This window comes from Gallus gallus, chromosome 1 (assembly GCF_016699485.2).
Source record: "Gallus gallus isolate bGalGal1 chromosome 1, bGalGal1.mat.broiler.GRCg7b, whole genome shotgun sequence".
NCBI lineage: Eukaryota > Metazoa > Chordata > Aves > Galliformes > Phasianidae > Gallus > Gallus gallus.
The window spans coordinates 12,657,438-12,677,221 of NC_052532.1; the positions used below are offsets into that span (position 1 = coordinate 12,657,438).

At 36.6% G+C, this 19,784-nt stretch overlaps 1 protein-coding gene across 6 annotated transcripts in view; it reads right to left on the minus strand.

The window, feature by feature from the left end:
- The window catches only part of PHTF2 (putative homeodomain transcription factor 2), a 62,675-nt gene that overhangs the window by 18,005 nt on the left and 24,886 nt on the right, over positions 1-19,784 (minus strand). For 2 of the 6 annotated variants that reach the window (XM_015275732.4, XM_046932843.1), the window contains exons 3-10: positions 16,272-16,328; positions 15,847-15,858; positions 12,299-12,368; positions 11,168-11,326; positions 7,806-7,971; positions 6,972-7,136; positions 3,588-3,789; positions 2,050-2,208 (exon numbers count right to left, since the gene is read on the minus strand). In XM_015275732.4, the coding sequence (XP_015131218.1) occupies positions 2,050-2,208; positions 3,588-3,789; positions 6,972-7,136; positions 7,806-7,971; positions 11,168-11,326; positions 12,299-12,368; positions 15,847-15,858; positions 16,272-16,328 (990 nt within the window). Of the gene's footprint in view, positions 1-2,049; positions 2,209-3,587; positions 3,790-6,971; positions 7,137-7,805; positions 7,972-9,832; positions 10,658-11,167; positions 11,327-12,298; positions 12,369-15,846; positions 15,859-16,271; positions 16,329-19,784 lie in introns of those variants that run through there. The other 4 variants (XM_046933003.1, NM_001006226.2, XM_046932896.1 and 1 more) reach the window with 4 other exon arrangements.

Below are 19,784 nucleotides of genomic sequence, written 5' to 3' on the forward strand. Positions count from 1 at the left end.
TCCCAAGTTCCTTTAACGGTTAGCAGAATCAATTTCCTGCAAGACAGGTCTTAAAAGCAGTACCATCCTACTCATCACTGTCATCTGGCAATTTCCATTCCTTCTTAGAGCAAAATTCATTTCTTTCTACTACAGTTTATCTCAAGATTACGCCCAATTTTCTTCACTGAAAAACACAATCAAGAAATGCTGCAGCAGGCCTATTAATTTAACATGATTTGTGATGCATTACCAGCTGAAGAAGAGTTAGAGTTCTTCCTGGAAACCTCGCTTCGTGTATTTTATGCAAGCAATTTTGTAAAGAAATAAATAGGAAAAGTTTGCTCCAAGCCCTTTTTAGTGTGATGACAGAACACCAATACCAAAGATAATATCTGAAATATTTATTCTTTATAGAACATGGTCAGTACAGGGTGCTGAGTCGTGAACTGAAGGAAGCAAGTAGATTAAAAAGCTATACCTCAAACAACGACTGACAAGTAAACATCAAGATAAGGGAAAACAGGACAGAAGCTGAAAGTACATCCACTGTATGTATGTGAGACATACATATATATTTTTAAAAGAAGATTTTTTTTTTTTAAATACAAAGAAAGCTTTCAGTTTTCAAAACTTCTGTTTCATTTCCTTTGTAATCATGTTGAGGGAGGAGAGCTGCTAACAACACAGAAAAGCTTCCTCTTTCATGATATCAATCACAGAGATGGGGGGAAAAGGGTGAAGTATTACTACGCAGAGAGTAAATTCATGTTTTTTGAGTTCTGAAGGTATCTACACACAGTCCTCCCTAAACAACATTTTAGAATTTTACAGCTCTGAGACACCTTTTGGAAAAGAAAATACATTTAAGATGGGGAAAAAAAGAATCCTCTGCAATCACATCTGTCCAGCTGCACTACCATGCAGTCAAGAGACATTTTCTGCAATAGAAAACATTTCCAAGCATCACCCTGTTCAGAAAGCCTGAACTAAACATACATAGGATATCAAACAGTTAAAAATGAATTAGCCTTCTAGATCTTCCAATCTTAAGTTTGTGATAAACAAATGACAGAAAATTAGTTAACGTTTTTATGCAAAGCATAAACCTCAAGACTTTGCAATTATTATCAGAGAAAGCAACATTATTTGAACCCTTCTAAGAAGGCATTATTTATATCAAGTGGAAGGCCTGCTTACGATGCTCTGCCTGTTAGAGCCACCTACAACCACAAACCTGTCAGAACCAAAAATTACCCTGCACATTCTTTTCTCATTGTCCTAGTGGGGGGGAAGAAAAAGGGCAAGCACAGTTGTTAAAAAGAAAAAACACTGCAATAACCTCAAAGTTTTGTTTATGTGTTAAGTTGCACACCATCAGCAAAAAGAGCAGAAATCCTTTAAAATTAAAAGAAAAAAACCCTCCCCCAATTCTGTCTTTCAATGTCTGAACCCTTACCACTAAAGACTCTACTAATATGGAATTGGTGCATTACTTCTCTTAGCTCTGATGTCAATAAATCTCTTAAAATTTCAGGTTTTTGTGTTTTTGTTGCAATACAACACTAACAATTTTGTTGAGATTTCATGACAATGTTTTAATGACTTTAAACAAACACGAAGGAATGAAAAAATGGGGCAAACTATCAGACTACTTCACAAGAAGGTTGGTGAACCTGAAATACAAAGTAAATGGAGAAAATCAGCAGCACTGGTATGATGCAAATGTCACTATTGCCAACTACTGCTGTTTCTGTAACAAATCAAGTTTCCAAAGAAGATACCTGCTGTCAAAAGATAGCAACAGAGTTAACTGAAATCTGATGCAAGATGTAAAGATCCTTTGATACATCCTATACAACAAATTGAAAAATTTGACAAAGCTCGAATCAACTGAATAAGAACCTCAAAGTTAAAACTCTGTCATACAAAAAGGAATCCCTCTCCCTCACCAGCATGGCTTCAAATTAACATAATCCTAAAATATAGTACAGGAGAAAAAAATAAATACTCAACAAGAAACCAAGAGCTTCCATCAATTTACAGAAAAGGGGCAACAGAAGAAGATACCTCCAAAGGATAGTGTTTCTTATAATGGTGAGATTTTCTGTTTCGAAGCGTGCCATCACTAGAAGTGCGTTCTACATTGCGGCGTAAGGAGTATCCGGTTTCAGGCCCTTCCTCACTAGAAACTTCATCTGATAAATTTGTCACGGTCCTGTGAGTCTCCTAGTGCAAGAAGTAGAGTATTAGTAAGACTTACACTCATACTTACCAATTCTAAACTATTGAAATCAAATTTCTTTCTGCAGCATTATGTACGCCCTGTTAAAGTAAACACTGCATTTCCAATTGTAAGAAGTGGTACAGCAGATATTACAAAATAAAACTGTAGTACCAAACATTTCTCAGACAATGATTAGCTGGTTCATATTTAGCTCATGAACACTGGCATTCAAATTTTAAAGGCTTAAATACAAGATATCCAAAAGGTTTGAAAAAATAAATTTGTGATAGCAGAGTCACGCTTAATTACCAACACACACGGTACAAAGTCAGCATTTACCTCTTCTTTCAACTACAAAATGCTACAAGTTTTGTTTGTGAAAGGAAGACCCAGATAATAAATTTATCGCACTCTCTATTTCTATGATTTCAAACTGAAGTGAAACCAGGCCTGACAGCAACAGGAAGAAGAGAGACAGTGCAGTAAAAGCAAAAACTTTCCGTATGGTCTCATTTATTATGACTTCACTGCATAGAACCCTGTAAAATTTCCTTCAGAATAGTCCTGCCATCAGTGAAATGACAGAAGAATAACCTTTCTCTTTGATATTATCATGAAAAACAACCTTGCAATGATTGATCAGTGATAATATATACTACTGAGCCAAAGTCAAGTAAGAGAGCAGTAATGGCAGTCATTAGAAGGCAAATGATAATGGAGCTAGGAAAAAAAGTACTTTGGAAAATCTATTCTGTAGAACTGCAAGATGAAAATAGTGTATCCAGGAGATAAACAAATCCAGAATGAAAAGTTCTCCTTTCTTTCATAACTGCTTATTCTGCTTCCACCTCATCCTTATTTCTCACTTCAGGAAGCTATGTCTATTTTACTGAGAGGAAAATTGTCCTTTTCTCCTCCTCAATGGGGACAAACCAAAAGAAAAGAAAGATGATTCCCAATTCATAAACTCAAAATTACAAATTGTCAGTAATATGAAATTTGTTCCATTTTGGCAGATAGGCCAATGTACACCAAGAGCATCAAAGTGGCAACAAAGGGTAAAGTGTGTTGTTCAGCTGGACTGAAAAAAAGATACAAGTGACAGCATATGAAATTGTGCACTGAATTACTGATGAGCAAAAAATGTTTAGATGCCAGTCAATAAGGGCCCTCAGACAAGAAAAAGGAAAGACTACAAATAAAAGGAATGGTATCAAGAGACTTAACATGATTTTGGCCACAGCACTCTAGGCTTAATTTCATTTAGAATACTTCTAAGGATAACGTAAATAAGAGTACATCAACTGCATCACACAAACACAGCTTGCATATCACCAGACAAACAAACAATCCTGCTCTGAAAGCAACGTGACATACTTACCTTGTGATGGATGGGGGTGCTGAAGGTCTCTCTCATGGTCGTGGTGCTCCAGCCTGACTCTTCTGGCTTAATCACCTCACAGAGACGCTCCTGGGCCTGTGCACATTCTTCACTGCTTTTACCTGTCTTTTTCCCCTCAAGGGACACGTAGCCATTATCAGTCTCAGTGGATTTATCTATTGAGTTTTTTGCTTTCTTAGATCTATATTTGAAACAAATGTAAGCATTAATTTAATGATTCTTTTTTTTTTCCAGACTAAATCCTGTTCACCCTTTTCAACCCACGTTTTAGTTTTATTAAGATGAATGCAAACAAATAAAAAGATATTAACATTTGATGCAATGTTTGTAAGCTTATTTTTAATCTTCTAATTAATACTCACTATTCTTTCCTATAAAAATAAAAGAAACAGTGTCTGAAAGAAAATTATATTATTAGCTATAGAGACAAAAGGAAACCGATGTTTTGCAACTAAAACGTCACAGTATCTTTGGCAACAGAAGAACCAGAAGCCCCAGATGTAAATGAAGGTTGTTTGTTTTATCCTTACAAAAAAAAAAGTTAAAATGTTATTAACTCAAAGCAATGTGCCATTCATTTCTTATAGCTGTGAGCGTGCTCCATTAGTACTTTCTAAACGTGTTTGTTTTAAATTCACTCTGCATATTGACAAGTCTGCTAACTAGAACGTGATTTACCCATTCCCATATATGCAGTAACACCCCACTGACATAATTCAATAGTATCTAACAAACCCAGTAATTAAGCTTGTTTTTAAATAACAAACCTATCAATTATGCTTAAGTATTATTATTGTTATGAGAAGTCTAATACCAATCTATCGTCTTCCATAACGCTGCCTAAAAGTTGAGGCCACCATCCCAACAGTAGATGTAGGAGCAAGAATATCTAATGCCACAAAAAAGCCTTTCAAAAGCAGAAGTTTGGATGATTACATGTCCAAATTAGAAAGTATTGTTGATGAAGGAACGTAAAACGGAATAGCAGCTTTCTGGCTTACTGACAGAGGTCACTTTAAAGCAGAGTTTAACTTTGGTTTCTGCATCTCAAAATGAATAACAAGGAAAATCTTTATCCAGAAAGCAATTAAATATTGTGTGTTTAGTAGATTCCTGGAACACTTTTGGGGAAGAAAAAAATAGCAGTATTATAAATAAAGTTTCCAGATTTTATTCTTTATATTTATAAAATAAAAGAACCACAGAACCACTAAACACAGAGGTAGATAAAACTACCAAGAATCTAATCTATTCTTCTTTTGCTCCTGTAGGGGAACATGCATTGCCTTCCTCTTTCAGGAAGCTCTGTGAGAATTTGGGTTACACAGCAGATTAAATTCCTCTCTAATATGTACATCGTATGAATTGGGACAGTTGATTTACATTGTTCCTAAGATAAGGTATGCCATATACACAGTGGAGACCCACTAGCTAGGGAAGAAAATCCAGAAAGGAACAATTAATCTGTAAGACTATGGACAAAGTAACAAGCAGAAAAGGCAGTTACTGAGACTTTTCATCCTCCTTTATCTTCTTTAGTCTCATTCCACTTTCCCTCACACATTCCTCGAAAAACACTAAGTGGCATTTTTTAATTATTATTAAAAAAAAAAAAAAAAACAGCAACTTCTGCTCCACTTCCCTTGTAGAAAGCTATAGAACTTTCCCTTATCTACTTCCAGAAGTTTTTATTGAGCAGCTGAAATACTTGTGGCAGTTTTTATATATTTGCATGGATCAGTTTTTATTATAAGCTTAAAAAGAAGAGACAGCAAGATACTTTATCATGGGCTTTGTGGAGCAGATTGCAAGCCTCTTCCTGTCTGCAGATTAGCAATGTGCTAGCTTGCATACAAACACAGGTTTTATTTTCAAAATCCATAAAGATGACCATTAATCCATTAAGACACTACTGAGGCTTTGGGCAATCAGCTCAAACTACCATCAAAAAACTCTCCTCCTCATCTAAGCTGCAAAACTTTTTTAGAAGTTAAAGATTTGCAAAACTGGAGTAAGGACAAATTCCTGGCACTGCAGTTTCACAGTGCAACATCACAATCTCAAGTGCATCTTCAACAACATTACAATCTCAAGCCAGTTAGCCCATGCTCTCCATGTTGCATTCCTGCTTTCTCATTTCCAGTCCCACTCTGCAAACAAAACTATTTGCATGACTTTGGGGGAAAAAAAATTACATGACAAAACTGATGCGAGAAAAAAGAAAAGGTTATTTTTCATCTGGACAGGCTGCCATGGTTCATTCTCAGACATACAAACCATGCCCCTCTGCAGCTGAAGAGTGACTAAAGGCTGCTTATAGCATACACAGTCACCCCAAGGAACTGAAGAACGCAAGGAGGAAAGTGAGTCTTCCAACAATCCTCAACAGTCCAACAATACTCATTGAAATTCACTATCTTAACTGAGCAGATAACGTTCAAAAGTTTATAAGATTACACTCCAAATGTACCAGAAAGAAATACATAGAGACCGATTCATTTAGATGTGGTGTTACACAAAAGAACAGCTGTGATGTCTATTACTATTGCTCATAGTCTGTTAAAGCCAGCTTAAACTACACACAAAGATCAAATTAACTTCTGCAGCATTTTTAGATATTTTTTAAACTTTTCCAGATTTTTATTCCCAGAATGTAACATAACACAGGATAAGCTTTACCAGAGGTTAAGAGCACGAATCACAGATACAACAGACACATTAGTGTTGCAATATTTAAGATGCAGCATGCAGAACAAAACAATGTAGTAACTTGCAGTATCCCTTTTCTTAATTTTGTACCAGTTTATGAGCATGTATTCAACTTTACTAATAAATGCTGATGTATAGCACTCTGAAATATAATCTTCTAATGAGAAGATTATATTCTTCTACTCATTAGAAAATGGATCTTCATAGCTCATTGATAGATTAAATGCAGTACTTGAGTCCTAAAGGTTTTTCCTCCAGAAAAATGTGTGATTTGATGACAGCGATGGAGATCTATGTGCATTCTCTGTGAGTAATTATCAGGTAAAGCAATCAACTAAAATGTAAGAGTAGAATTTTCTTGTTGGATTAAAATTGAGAAACCGAGCTAGTTCATTCCTGATAACCCACAAAGCGTAGTCCAACGATTATCATAAAATCAGCCAAAGTTACTTTGTACTTCTACAGTTATTTCATCAGCAATTTCAGAAGTCAAAAAAGAAGAGATGAATGCATGTTCAAACACTGCGCTGAGTTTACTATGAAGCTTTTGTCCATTTATTTTTTGTTCTTATCTAATCAGCAGATTAATGTTTACTTCTCTGGAAAAGGGATAGCGCATATCTCACACATACGTAGCCTTGAATAAATACAAACCCTGATAAAAAGAAAGCGGCATGCCAGATATCTCTGAAGACAGCGCCAATACTGTAAGAGGTGCTTGTACCGTAGCTCTGCACTGTTCCCTCCTGTGTGTTATCTGTGGTACTAGAGCCATCTCCTTCCCTATGTACTTCCAAATGTGCTGCTTTCCTTAATTTCCTTCATCAGAAGAGATTAAAATTGGAAGGTAGCTTTATAAGTGCAATCTACTACTTCTATAACGTGTTCAGCAGTTTTAAGCATGCAAAAACAAGCAAAATTTCAAGACATTGCTAAAGGTTTATCGTGTTGATTTAGCAAACTCCATTTACAAAAACTAAGTATAACAGTTATTAATTATCTTAACACTTAAATGCAAGATATATTTCATCTCAGAGGCTAAGACCTGCAAAATTTCACTATTGCAGGTTTTCCCACTGCAGTGGGACAGTTCACTGTGGCAAACCATATTCACCAAAGTGCTGGAAGACTTCAAGGTCTATGCTTCCAGTACCTCCTTCAACATATGTTTCTCACAAATCGTTGGTCAGTACTGCACAGAGTTCTAAAGCAAAACTTGCAGTAATGAGTCACTCCATCAGTATTCAGTCACAAGCTCTTTTGAGGCAAAAACATCAGATTTAATGTATTAAAAAAACAGTGCACAAATTAGTAAATGCACAAATGTTAGAGCACTAAGTAAGCACCCATTTTAAAGTTTCAGATAAAAATGGAGCCTCAATTTCTCATCTCTTGTGAAGCAGAGACTGTAAATCCCTACAATTTTATGCGCATTCTTCAGAATAGTTTAACAAACCTAAATGATAAGTACTTTAATACAGACTATACCTTCTTCTTTTAACCCCTGTGCTGGGAGGAGGCTTAGGGGTTCGTGTTGAAACAATCTGACAGTGTACAGTTCCAAGTAGCAACATGAGCCATATTGGCCCAATTACTTCAGTCAGAGGTATATTATGTGGGCTCTGGGCTGTACAGAATAACACTACAGCAGCAACTGGAAAAGAAGGAAGATGAAGTTGAGTTCAATACTTGAAATGCCTGGGATGGCCAACTTATCATATGACTTTTCTTAAAATGAGAAACAGTCACATGTAGTCCTTTACTTGCATTTTAAACCAAGCTTGAAATTCAGAGCACGGAATGACAATTATAATAAAATGAAAGACAGTAATCAGGATTTGAACACTTATCTTCATATTCATGCCTTCTTTTACATTTGTGATATTATAAATATTGCTCAAAAAAAGGTAGCATAACGAAGGGTGGAGGGGAGGGCATTTGCAAAGCTAGATATGACAGAAAACAAATTCATATTAAGATGGTAATTTAGTAGGAGAAAAAAACAAAATCAAGCAACAAATGCTATGCTTCAATCAGTCCAGATAAATTTAGTCCTGTATCACTTGAAACCAACACAGCACAATCCAGCAAGTCAGGTAAGCATAGGAGACATCAAACCAGGAGCTGGTTGCCCTGACAGGCTATATCCCTCCATTCTGGAGATGCTCAACACCATGCTGGACATAGCACTGGACAGCCCATGGCAGCTAATGCTGCTCTGAGCAGACGTTGGGCCTGCCTGGGTGACCCCTGGAGGTGCCTGCCAAGCTCAGCTAACTTGTGACTGTGAAATCAAACATCTATTTCAACATAGACTAGTGACAAGAGAAACTCTTAATGCTCTAGCTGAAAGCGTTTTGAACTCCATATTCCATTCAAAGGACAAAATTTCCCATACATTTGTGTATAAATTTTCCAATAACAAGGAAAACTCAAAGACAAACCATATACTTTACAAGGTAGTCCAGCTGAAGCGACCAGGAATCCAACTAGCATTTGTACTTGGAAAAGTGGCAGCTTCCCCTTCATAGAATCATAGAATCATTAAGGTTGGAAAAGACCTCTGGGATGATCAAGTCCAACCACCAATCCATCATTACTCGTTAAACTTATAACCCTATAACCTGCTTCTCATACACAGTCAGCACCCACAGAGCTTTTCCTACTCCTGTTAAAATAGCCCAATCACCTCTACAACTTAGAAAACCTTTTTACAAGCTTCAGGTCAGTCTAGACGCATTCAACAGCATGAGGCAGACAGAAAATAAAGACTTCTATTTTTCTTGAAATGATTTGCAGGACCAAGTATCCACAAAATAATTTCAAACTTCACTATAGATTCGAGAACACGAGTCTATAGACTGCACGTCCCCACCACAAAGTTTACACAGATTTAACAAAATATTACCAACCTCCCTATCCTTTCAGTAGGGGTAGTAGTAGCAGTAGGAAGGAAATACAGAAACTTCTGCACAACTTGACAACATACTGTGGTTCCAACTACCATAGAACTGCTCCTACCAACAGCTTGGTCTTCAAATAGAATTTCTCCTACTAGTTTCAATTATTTTTTATTTATTACATCTGGACTGGTATTTTCCTAAATGACAGTGCTGTCTTTTGTGAAACAGACAAATGGAATGATTTCATGTAGAGCCAAAAAAGCTGTATCAAAGCAGGCAACTACATTTCAAAGACCAAAGCATTTCTTCTTTAGTACTGAAAGCTTTGAAATAGTTGTATCACCAAGAATTTAAAAAATGGATACATACATATATATATATATATATATATATATATATATATATATCTTGCCACAACATATTTATAACTGTTATGATTATTCAGATTTCTTGTTTCATACTAAAATATACAGTATGAGATACACACTAACTTCACACATCAGTTTTTGCATCAGAATACAGAAACATTTTAAAAGTGAAAATGAGGTAGTGGTATAACCTAAACAGATATGGAGTCAAAAGAAAAAAAAATTTACTTCTACCTTAACTTACCGGCCTGTTCAGTGACCTTGAACAGAAACATTTCTTTGTAGTTCTCTTATCACATAGTTTTCTAATCATAATCTATTACAAAGTAAACAAATGTAAAAAAACCTCTTTCCTGTACTGTTACTACTTAGCATAGTATACTCAGAGGCCAACATATGCAACAATAATTCTTAAGCACCTACCTAAGAATTTGGGATAGGGAAAACTTTTGATAGCATACATGAAAGTCTGTCAATATATTTCAAGTCTGGGGTCACCATCACTGTGGAACAAATTTTATAGCTGCTAACATCAAACAAGAGGTACTGTATTTTTATTCTTCCAGTTCTAACTCTAGATACAATTTCCAAAAGATACAGAAATTCGTAACTGCAAGGACTGATGGCAAAACTGAAACGGTAATTATCATATTTTAATTGGATTTCAGTAGATAACTTGTCAGTCGTTTAGCTTTCCAGAGTGCCTAAATTACTCTTAACTTGCACTAAGCTTCTGTTTTGTTTGTTGTTGTGCATGCTTCCAATACACTTATTCTCTTACTGACTTTCACACTGTTAGATACTGACTCATTACATTACATTCTTCTCTAATTTTCATCTTTTATATTACATATAATTAAGAGGAGCACAGACTTCAATTACTGGAACTCATGATTCATCATCTTATTTAAAAGCTGAGAATTTCCTTCTGTTTCTTATAAAATGAGTTTGCACAACTGTTAATCTAGGAAGTGCAAAATTAAGATGCATATTCTCCTCACTACAATGGAAAAGTTAGCAGAAGCATATAGGACAATAAGTAATACATTAGTCAGTCATCCAGAAGCATGGCTGAGATATGACTGAAATGTGAGCTTAAAGTTTACTGCCTCTGATGTGACGAGATCACCCATGGAAGAACTGGAAACTGATCACACATCATCCTACTGGGGTGTGCACGTTGCATAATGGCAGGTTCAGCATTCTGTGCAGACCAAGAGCTCTTATCAAGAAGCACAAGTAACAGAAAGACTAATCCTCATCCAGAAGAATCAAAGGTTTCTTTGGTGACTCTCAGTCTTGAAATCAATTAGTCCTAGAAACCTAAATGATATACAGAAATGTCAAAGTAACACAAGTGCTAAGTGCTGAAGAAAGCCTGTGAGAAAATGCTCAAATTTTCAAGATGTCCCCTTTATATAAGTGTAAAAGAGGAACTAATCATAAGACACTTTTGCAATCTATTCCAGCATACACTGCAAGGAGTTTTAACTATATTAAGTGAGCAAAGCAACATACAGAAGTAGTAATGGTTAAATTAAGACATTCAGTCGAAGGTGATCCTATAACCCAATTCTACCTTGAAGAAGGTAAAGAACAAGCAGCCAGAAAAAGATGACTCTTGATGTCACTTGTAGCCACCACCTGTAGAAGAATGGAAAGAAAACAACTCTCACGATTCCTTTGCGGGTCAGAGATGTCCAAGGACTTTCAGGTTTTGCTTTAGCAAAAGCAGATCCTTCAAAAAAAAAAAGAAAGTATTTCATTGTTATGACTAATAATACATTGAGATGCTGAGTAGCTAAGATAGAGGATCAGAAATTAAACATAATTATACATAACCCTAAATGCATCTATACCAACAACAGAGCACTGCTCTAGCCATATCATTCAGAAAAGTGGAATATGGCTGAGTCAAACTGATGACTAGCTCTAGAAGGGAAGCTAACCAAAGAATAATTCAACCGAGTCTTCTTCTACACCATTTTTCATCTCACTCATTCAAATGCTCTCTATCTTCCACATCCTTCCACTACTTTTTCTTCCTGCAAATTCCCACTTCTCTGGCACCTAGAAAACCGTCTACTATTTGCTTAGAGCTAGGAGAAGTATGGCTCTGAGAGTCTGTGTATCCATGTCACCCACAACTGGCGCATGTGCATGTGCATGAGCAACTCCATGACTACTAGCAAAGACCAAGGCTTCTGCTAATTCTAGTTCTGAATTCAACAAAGCACTACAGGAATGTATTTAGGAGGACAAGTTGGCTGCTAGGCTCATGGAAAAACAATCTAGATAACATTATCCCCAGCCTTCATGAGGTATGAGGAAAATTAAATAAAGATCAAATGAAGATTAAATACTTCTTGAAGTCTTACATCACTTGACCTTCTCTTGTTGTTTTGCTCTTGAAAATGTCTAAGAAATATTTAATGCCTATAGAACAGTTACTCTTCCAAAATTTTAACATAACCTTTCCTCAAACCATCAGAAGATTTGAAAGTAGTCTGAGTGTATGGAAATAGGAGAGTGCTGAACCGATAACTCCCAAACCATGATCCACAGAAATTCACTGGTTTCTTTTTCTCGAAACCTAAGTCTATTTGACAAAACTTAAATCCAGTTTTTTGAGCCTTCAGTTTAAGACAAGACAGGCCAGTAAATTCTCATTTAATTTAGAGAATTTGGCTTTTTCTAGCTCAAGACTTACCTCGTACAAGATCAACATCTATGAGGTCTGGTTTTACATGTCCTGTTTTCTTTGGTTTGTTTCTCAAACCCTGAAATACGAGAATATTGAACATCAGCATATATTGATGGAAAATAGAGAAATAACAGAACAGCACTGATGTGGTCAGTAATTGTGTTTAACCGACACTGTTCTTAAAAATTCAGACAAAGAAGTCAACTTCAGAGACTTAAAGTACTATAAAACCTTCTGAGGAACAAGGCACAAACCAATGCCTTTTTCACACTTGACAATCTTAACAAAACCTGAACAATTATTGACCCAACTACGTAGCTTTAAAACATTGTTATGCACTGAGCACACATTTCCCATGGCTTTGGGTTATACAGACAAAATCTGCACACACTTGCAACAATTAGTAGTACATTCATATTAGGTTTCCAGAACTTTTGTCACAGATTACTTTCCCACATCTTTTTTCCTTTGATATCTAATTAAATTCATCGAATACTTACACTAGAACTCCTTAATTCTAAAACTAAATAGTAAATGACACTGTAATATAAAAGCCACCACCAACAGCAAGTTCCACTGTCAAAAGTCCAAATTCTAGAAAACTATTGGTATTCCCAATACTGAGCATAGAGCAGCCTATTAAAAAGAGGAGGAAAAGTAAATAACACAGGAAAGCAGCTGGGAAAAAGAGAAAGTTTCTATTTATTCTTTCTTTTAGAATCAGCATCTTTCCTTATGGAAGAGCCAAACTTCCTCGCAAAACTTTCAAGTTGATTCTTAATATTAAAATGTGATGTGAAGAGACATATTTGTGAGTTTACTTTGATGCCTTCAGATCAGGCTCTTGTTCACATTAGCTAATAACAATTTCATGCACAATTCAGACACAGTAAAATAAAGTATGTTTAAAAAATGGAGGACACAAATGGAATTATAATGGAAGTGATTTAACTGTGTTCATTCAAATAGCAATTCCATTCGCTGGTGAACTGTAGATTTCCAACACAGTCATATTTCACTCATGGTTTTTTTTTTTTTTTTTTTTTAATGTATAATTTAAGTATAGGCATTAAATTTAGATAAAATTATACAAATTAAATGAATAAAAATGAGAGAAAGATCAATGACATCTAGCTGTGTTAATCTTCATAGCAACTACATAAAGCAAGTTTCCAAATAGCACAGTTCAAAATATTTCTTGCACCTAAACTCAGCTGGACTTATTTTTAAAATAACACTACAATATAAAAACCAAAACCAACAAAAACAGATCACTGCTGGCAGGGAAGTAGCTATATAGCCATCACCTGGTAGATCCATTAGAAAAAAAGAGAGAATGCTTGAAATTAAACAAAATTAATACATGGAACTGATACGTGGTTAGGACAAAATGTCTTCTTAAGATGACAAACGCCACTGTACTGCAGACTTAGCGCTGCTTAATGTACAAGATTTTCATAGGTCAGCAGTCTTAAAACTGCAGTAATTTTATGTGAAGCCCATACTTAGAAACTGTAATTACTGTAACTCCATAAATAGCTATATATTGCTGGGAATTCTTGCATAAGCAAGCCACTCTATTTCATAAAAGGTTCTAGAGATTAAAGTAGAAGGTACTGTACGATACAATTGATTTCAACTGCACTGCTTATGGGCCTCATGACTTTTTCCTCAAAAGTCTCAATAAACAGATACGTGCATCTCAGAAGAATATCCCTCTGGAAATGCAGACAGTCCTATGAACAATTTACCACTGTGCCTATTTTCATTTTACAGAAAGAACTTCTCAAAACAATAAATATGTCAACAATGGAACTCAATGCATCTTTCATAGGGAGAACAGTGGTGACACATTCTTAAAAAATGTCATTGGTCAAATCTCAAATGCTTTCAGTGTCCATGAACTATAGTGAACTGGTGGCTCTACTTTCTGCCACACACAATGAAAGAATTCCTTTTATTAAGATGCAATTTCTCTATTAATGCGTCACAAATTTGTGTAATGTATGCAGAAAACAGCAGTGTTCCAAAATAAGGTTAATTAAGAAATAATTATGTTTCGTACTATTCAGGTCCATCCAATTAACTCACATAATTTCTATTCAGTACTGAATGCATTTCTGCTACCTAATATAAAAACCAAAGTTTAAATAAAAGCTCTTAAAGATAGTTACTGTTGTAAAAGTTCTACTACACAAAGTTTAAAATTAATAGTTCAGTTAAAACTACCCCATTAATTTGTACTACTGGCAAGTTTTTTTTTTTTTTACTAAAAAATAACTTCTTGGATTTTTAGTTAAGTTAATTTATAAACGGCATCATCGTGGCTTTGAGAAAGAAGCTTTAAGGTATGACACCTGAACATAACAGCCTGTTTCAGTGCTCCCTTCATTATGCTAAATTATGGACTCCTTAGGTTGGAAGAGACCTCCAAAGGCCATCTAGTCCAGCTCCTCTGCAATGAACAGGGACACCACACAGCTAGAGCAGGTTGTCTAGGGCCCCATCCAGCCTCCACTTGAAAGTCTCCCCATCAACACTACCTCTTCTGGGCACTATAATTTCTCCCATTGTTTAATTTGTTAATTATCAGACTATAACCCAAACAAGCTGAATTTCCCACAGGCACAAGACAATATTTGCAATAAATGATTTGAATGCTGCACTATTACTCAGCAGCTACAAGAATTTCTGTCAAAATGGCAATTGGTTTTCACAGTCACTGAAAAGACACTGAAAATAAAGCCATACGCCAACACCTTCATTTGAAATTAGTTGTGCTGATATTAAGAGCATTTCTGCACCACCTCTCTGCATGCTTCAGACAGCAGGTACCATGAGATGCAATTGTCGTGCAATAGCCTTCTGATCACATCAACGTATGGCAGCAATCAAAGCTGCACCTCATGCAGCACACAGCAGCACTGTGCCAGGGAGGGCTGCCCGGCAGCTCTCAGCACCTGAGCTGCCCAGTCCCTGGGTCTCCCCACAGCCACACTCAGCCGGCTCAGCACCAGCAGCAGCCCAGGTCTCCTCATGCTGCCTAACGGGGCACGTTGTACAACTGTAGAGGTGTGGTGTCACAAAGATTCCTTATCAGGCTCAGAAGCTCTTCTGAAAATATTATCTCTGATTTAAAAGCTAATCTGTAGATTTTGTGGAGCTCCCATGTAATGATCTCCCTAACATACACTATTTAGCTATTGCAGTAGTGGAGAAGAATAATCAAGAAAACCACAGGAATGCTGAAGAAATGTGTATTTTACTAACGCTAAGAATTAACACAGCCTTTAAGCTCATGCAGTAATAGCGTATTTCTTGTGTGCAGTACTTGAAGAGAAAAGGTTAATTGCAAGAAAACACCAGTGAAACTAATTTTAACATTACAGGGTATGACATAATCTACAATCAGCAGAAGTATTACACATAGGATTGACTATTTTCCTCAGAACACTGTAGCAATGCGGCAGACACTGATGGCACTGTTAGTTAAATCAAAATGCAAAAAACTGCTGTTAACTGCTTACTCAGGACACAAAGCGTGAAGTACTTACCAGTCTAATAAACTGTACAAAACAATGACAGCATCATAAAGGAGGAAAAGTGAACTGGAGGGATAAGGTAACTAACTGCAAGTAAGGAGAGCTCAGATAACCGACGTTAGAATTCATCACAGAGTGAAAGAGAGGCACTCACAAACTAAGCTCTGGCTTATGATAACAAAAAAATTGCATGGAGGTACAGATGGATGTAGAACTTTTAAGTGCTGTGGATTTAGTAGTCATATAAAGTAAATAGAGTATATAATGCCAGTTTCATTTGGTTACACTTCAGAAGTCTATTTTTGCTTCACCAGCATTAAAGAATATCCCATACATTGTAAATTACATCAGTAAATTACATCAGTATATACAATTACAGCATTACTGTTAACTGGCAAAAAAAAAGGAAAAAAAAAAGACTCGATATCCTGTATTACCTTGATTTCTCTTTGTTCTACTGATTTTTCCCATATTTGTTGATCATATGCCCCAATCTAAAAAGAACACAAAACAGAAAGAATCTAAATTAGGTTTTCAAATACACTCATTGTACAAAATCCATCTATCTTAAAGGCAAACATGAAGACGACAGGTTATCTCCTCAAGGAGACTTATTGTCAAAGCAATCTTTATCTTCCACACTCCATCTTCACTGGGCAGGACCTGGTTGACCCAGAACTCTGCTGAGTCTGACAGGCTGAGGCCAGACAGCCCAGAGCCTCAAGCAGGGCTGCTCTGCCTCAGTGCAGCTGCTGCCAGCTAACTTGAAAGAAAATATAATTCAGAGTTAGTTGAAGCCAGATCTTCCACTCATTATTTTAGAACGGCTCCCTCTACATTTCCTGTTCCTCACCACCCACTTTTACAGCTCCATTGTCTTGAGCTCCATCTCTTCAGATTGCACAGCAGCAGAAGTTACCAACAGGCTGGGAGGCAGCTAGATTGCAGGTCAGGGAAAACTCAAAATGCACAAAGAATATCAGGAAACTGCCCTTTTCCCCAAGGGATCACTGATGAAATAACGCTCCAAGTAGACCTATTTCAAAATGTAACTAATCTTTTCCTTATACCATACCGTAATGCTTGTTCTCAGGAAGAGAAAACAGTATTTGAAGACTGTCAGTTCTGAGGTTTCCAAGACTCTCATTAAGCCGCCAGTCTATTTATCCCCAAAGCTCTTCTAAAGACCTTAGCTTTGTCTGAACATGAACAAGCTTTTAGTTAAACATTTGTAGTAAAAAGGATTTGGTTTTCTCCAGGCTCTACTCTCATCACATTTCTGTAGAAAACTTCAGGTATTTATAAGACTGAAGGTAAGATAAGGTGGCAAGAATAAGCCAACGTGTAAGAAAATGCATCTCTCTAAGAAGTTACTATGTGCTTTGAATAGTGCACATAGTGATTCTAGACATTCCTCAGCAATGATCTGTTTTACTATGTAGAACCATAGAACAGCTTGGGAAGGAAGGGACCTCAAAGCCCACCCATTCCCAACCCCTGTCATGGGCTGTCTGCCCCCCACCAGCTCAGGCTGCCCAGGGCCCCATCCAACCTGGCCTTCTATGCCTCCAGGGATGGGGAACCCACAGCTCTATAGCCAGCCAGTGCCCTCACCAAATGTTTTTAGAGTTTCCCATCCCAGCAGTTCTCCTTCGATACGTACACAGACACACATGTGCACCCACACTTACTGCCTCATACCTGAACCTTGGTTCCTGTTACCAAGCTCTGACCAGTGAAGCATAACATTGATTGTGTGTCACACTAGCAAGGCAGATGTATGTGTGGAAGGAAACTTACTCAAAGTCTCTCCTTAGTGACTGTAAAGAAATGGTCCAAACACCCAATGGGAAGGAAAAAAAACCCATTGCTTGATTACTCCATGGCTCATTTTCATATCTGCTTTGTACTTCCTATTCACAAGATACAGACACCCAAATAATTTCTAGCTCACTATTGTAAAAAAAAGAAAACCTAGCAATTTTTTTAGTAATAATAATAATAATAGTAAGACACACTTAGCACCTTGCATTTAGAAAAAGCACATAGACCATGGAAAATAATGGAGTAGTCAGGCACTGTATTGAGCAGATTAAGCACTTGCTATAATTAAACTAATTAAAATAAAGCTAGCTTAAGAGCTGACTCCATCTGGATAACTGCCAGCAATTAAAAAGTCAATATGTTGAATAACCACTCCACCCAGATGTTTATATCAAATTGCCTTGGCTTCTTCCTAAATACATTTTAAACGACATTTCAGGTCTTCCTGCTTTTCATGACATTTACTGAGAAGAGTCTTAAGTGAGTTTTCTGTAAGGCATAATATTGGGTCTTCCCCCCGCCTTGCTTCCCAACAAGCTTTCTTTCTACAAAGACAGAAGAGTCTGCCTCCCACTTCATTGCGCAAGAAACAAATGTGGAGGCCTTTGTGCCAAGAAAATTGCAAAGCAAACTCTGTATTTCTAATCCCATTCATGACTGATACTGTTTTAGAGTTGAAAGAGTCATTAAGAGTTCTTCACATAAACAAACAATAGATCATTTGTTATAGAAATTCTGAGAAACAGATCCCGGAAGACATCTGAGGCAAGTCAGTCAACCAAATTTCATTTGGGCTTACTCATATTCTCCCACAAACATACGAGGTAGCAGCTTCTGTCTCCAAAACACACAAGCAGGGATTTTGCCATTGACACTTTTCTTTTCACGTTACTCCATAATGTCATTATCTCAGCAGTAGGTAAAATAAGAGAAAAGGACCAGGAAGATGGTCTTTTCCAATATGTATTGGCCTGGCCAATCTTTTCTGATCACGGTCAGTTATCAAAATCTGAGTATAGGGCTGCTAAATAAAGGCATACTGTTGCAAACAGAAAAGAGTTCCAGAGACAGCTACAGAGCGCTACACTACAATCTCTTACAAATTATTATATATATTTTTAATCCACCCAATTTTGCATTTTTGTGCTTTAGGAAACCTTTTGAGGCACTTTCGGGAGTGCACATTCAAGCCCAGTCCATCAAATTTGCATCTTCAATTTCCCTTCTATCAAACAGTACAAGCATCCATCTACACTTCCCTTTCAAGCCTATCAGAAGGAAACACAAGCAAATAAAGGCATCATTGTAAAGTAACATACTGGCACACTTAATTTCCCATGTTAAACAAAAATCTGTAGACCCAGTGTTACTGACAGAAACGACAAGTAAAGAACAGAGACATCCAATCTTTTCTTCTGCCCAACAACCGGAAAACTTATCTATTTTCTCACCAATACATCCAGCAGAATTCATTGAAAAGAGCTTTTCAGTGACAAGTTGCAATATATAATAAATATGGACATGAGAAAGAGAACATGCTGAATGACCAGTGTTAGTGAATGAATGAATTCAAGACTAAAGTTACTACTAGCAAGCCTTCCCAGTTTTAAATTGAGAGCACGAGGCAATTACATCCTCAGAGTTCTGATTTGTAAGTATTTACATCTCAATTTTATTTGAATTGTTGAATGCTGTTGAATCCAAATACTAAGCTGTCTGAGGTTTACATATGGGCTCTCTCTAGCTCTTTATTGCTCAGTTTTTTTGAAACTGTACATACTAGAGGGACACCAAAAAGAAAAATACCTAACAGTACCCAAAAAGTTAATTTCTGAAGACAAAATAAATGAGCAAATAGGCTTCTAGAGATAGAACTGCCCATGCTTCTATCACAAAGTAATTAAATATACACAAAACCTGATCAAAACAAGCTTTCTCTTCATAAGTAACTGTCCCCAGGGCCACAGAGGTGTTCAAGGTTCCCATGTCTGGAACCATTAAGTTGATATGAAGACGTAACTACCTGCATATACCTGAAGCGCCAAACTCTACCCTTATTCTCTCCCATTACACCTGTAAATTCTGCAGTATTCTTCAAAGAAAGCTGAAAGAGTCAAAAAAAAAAT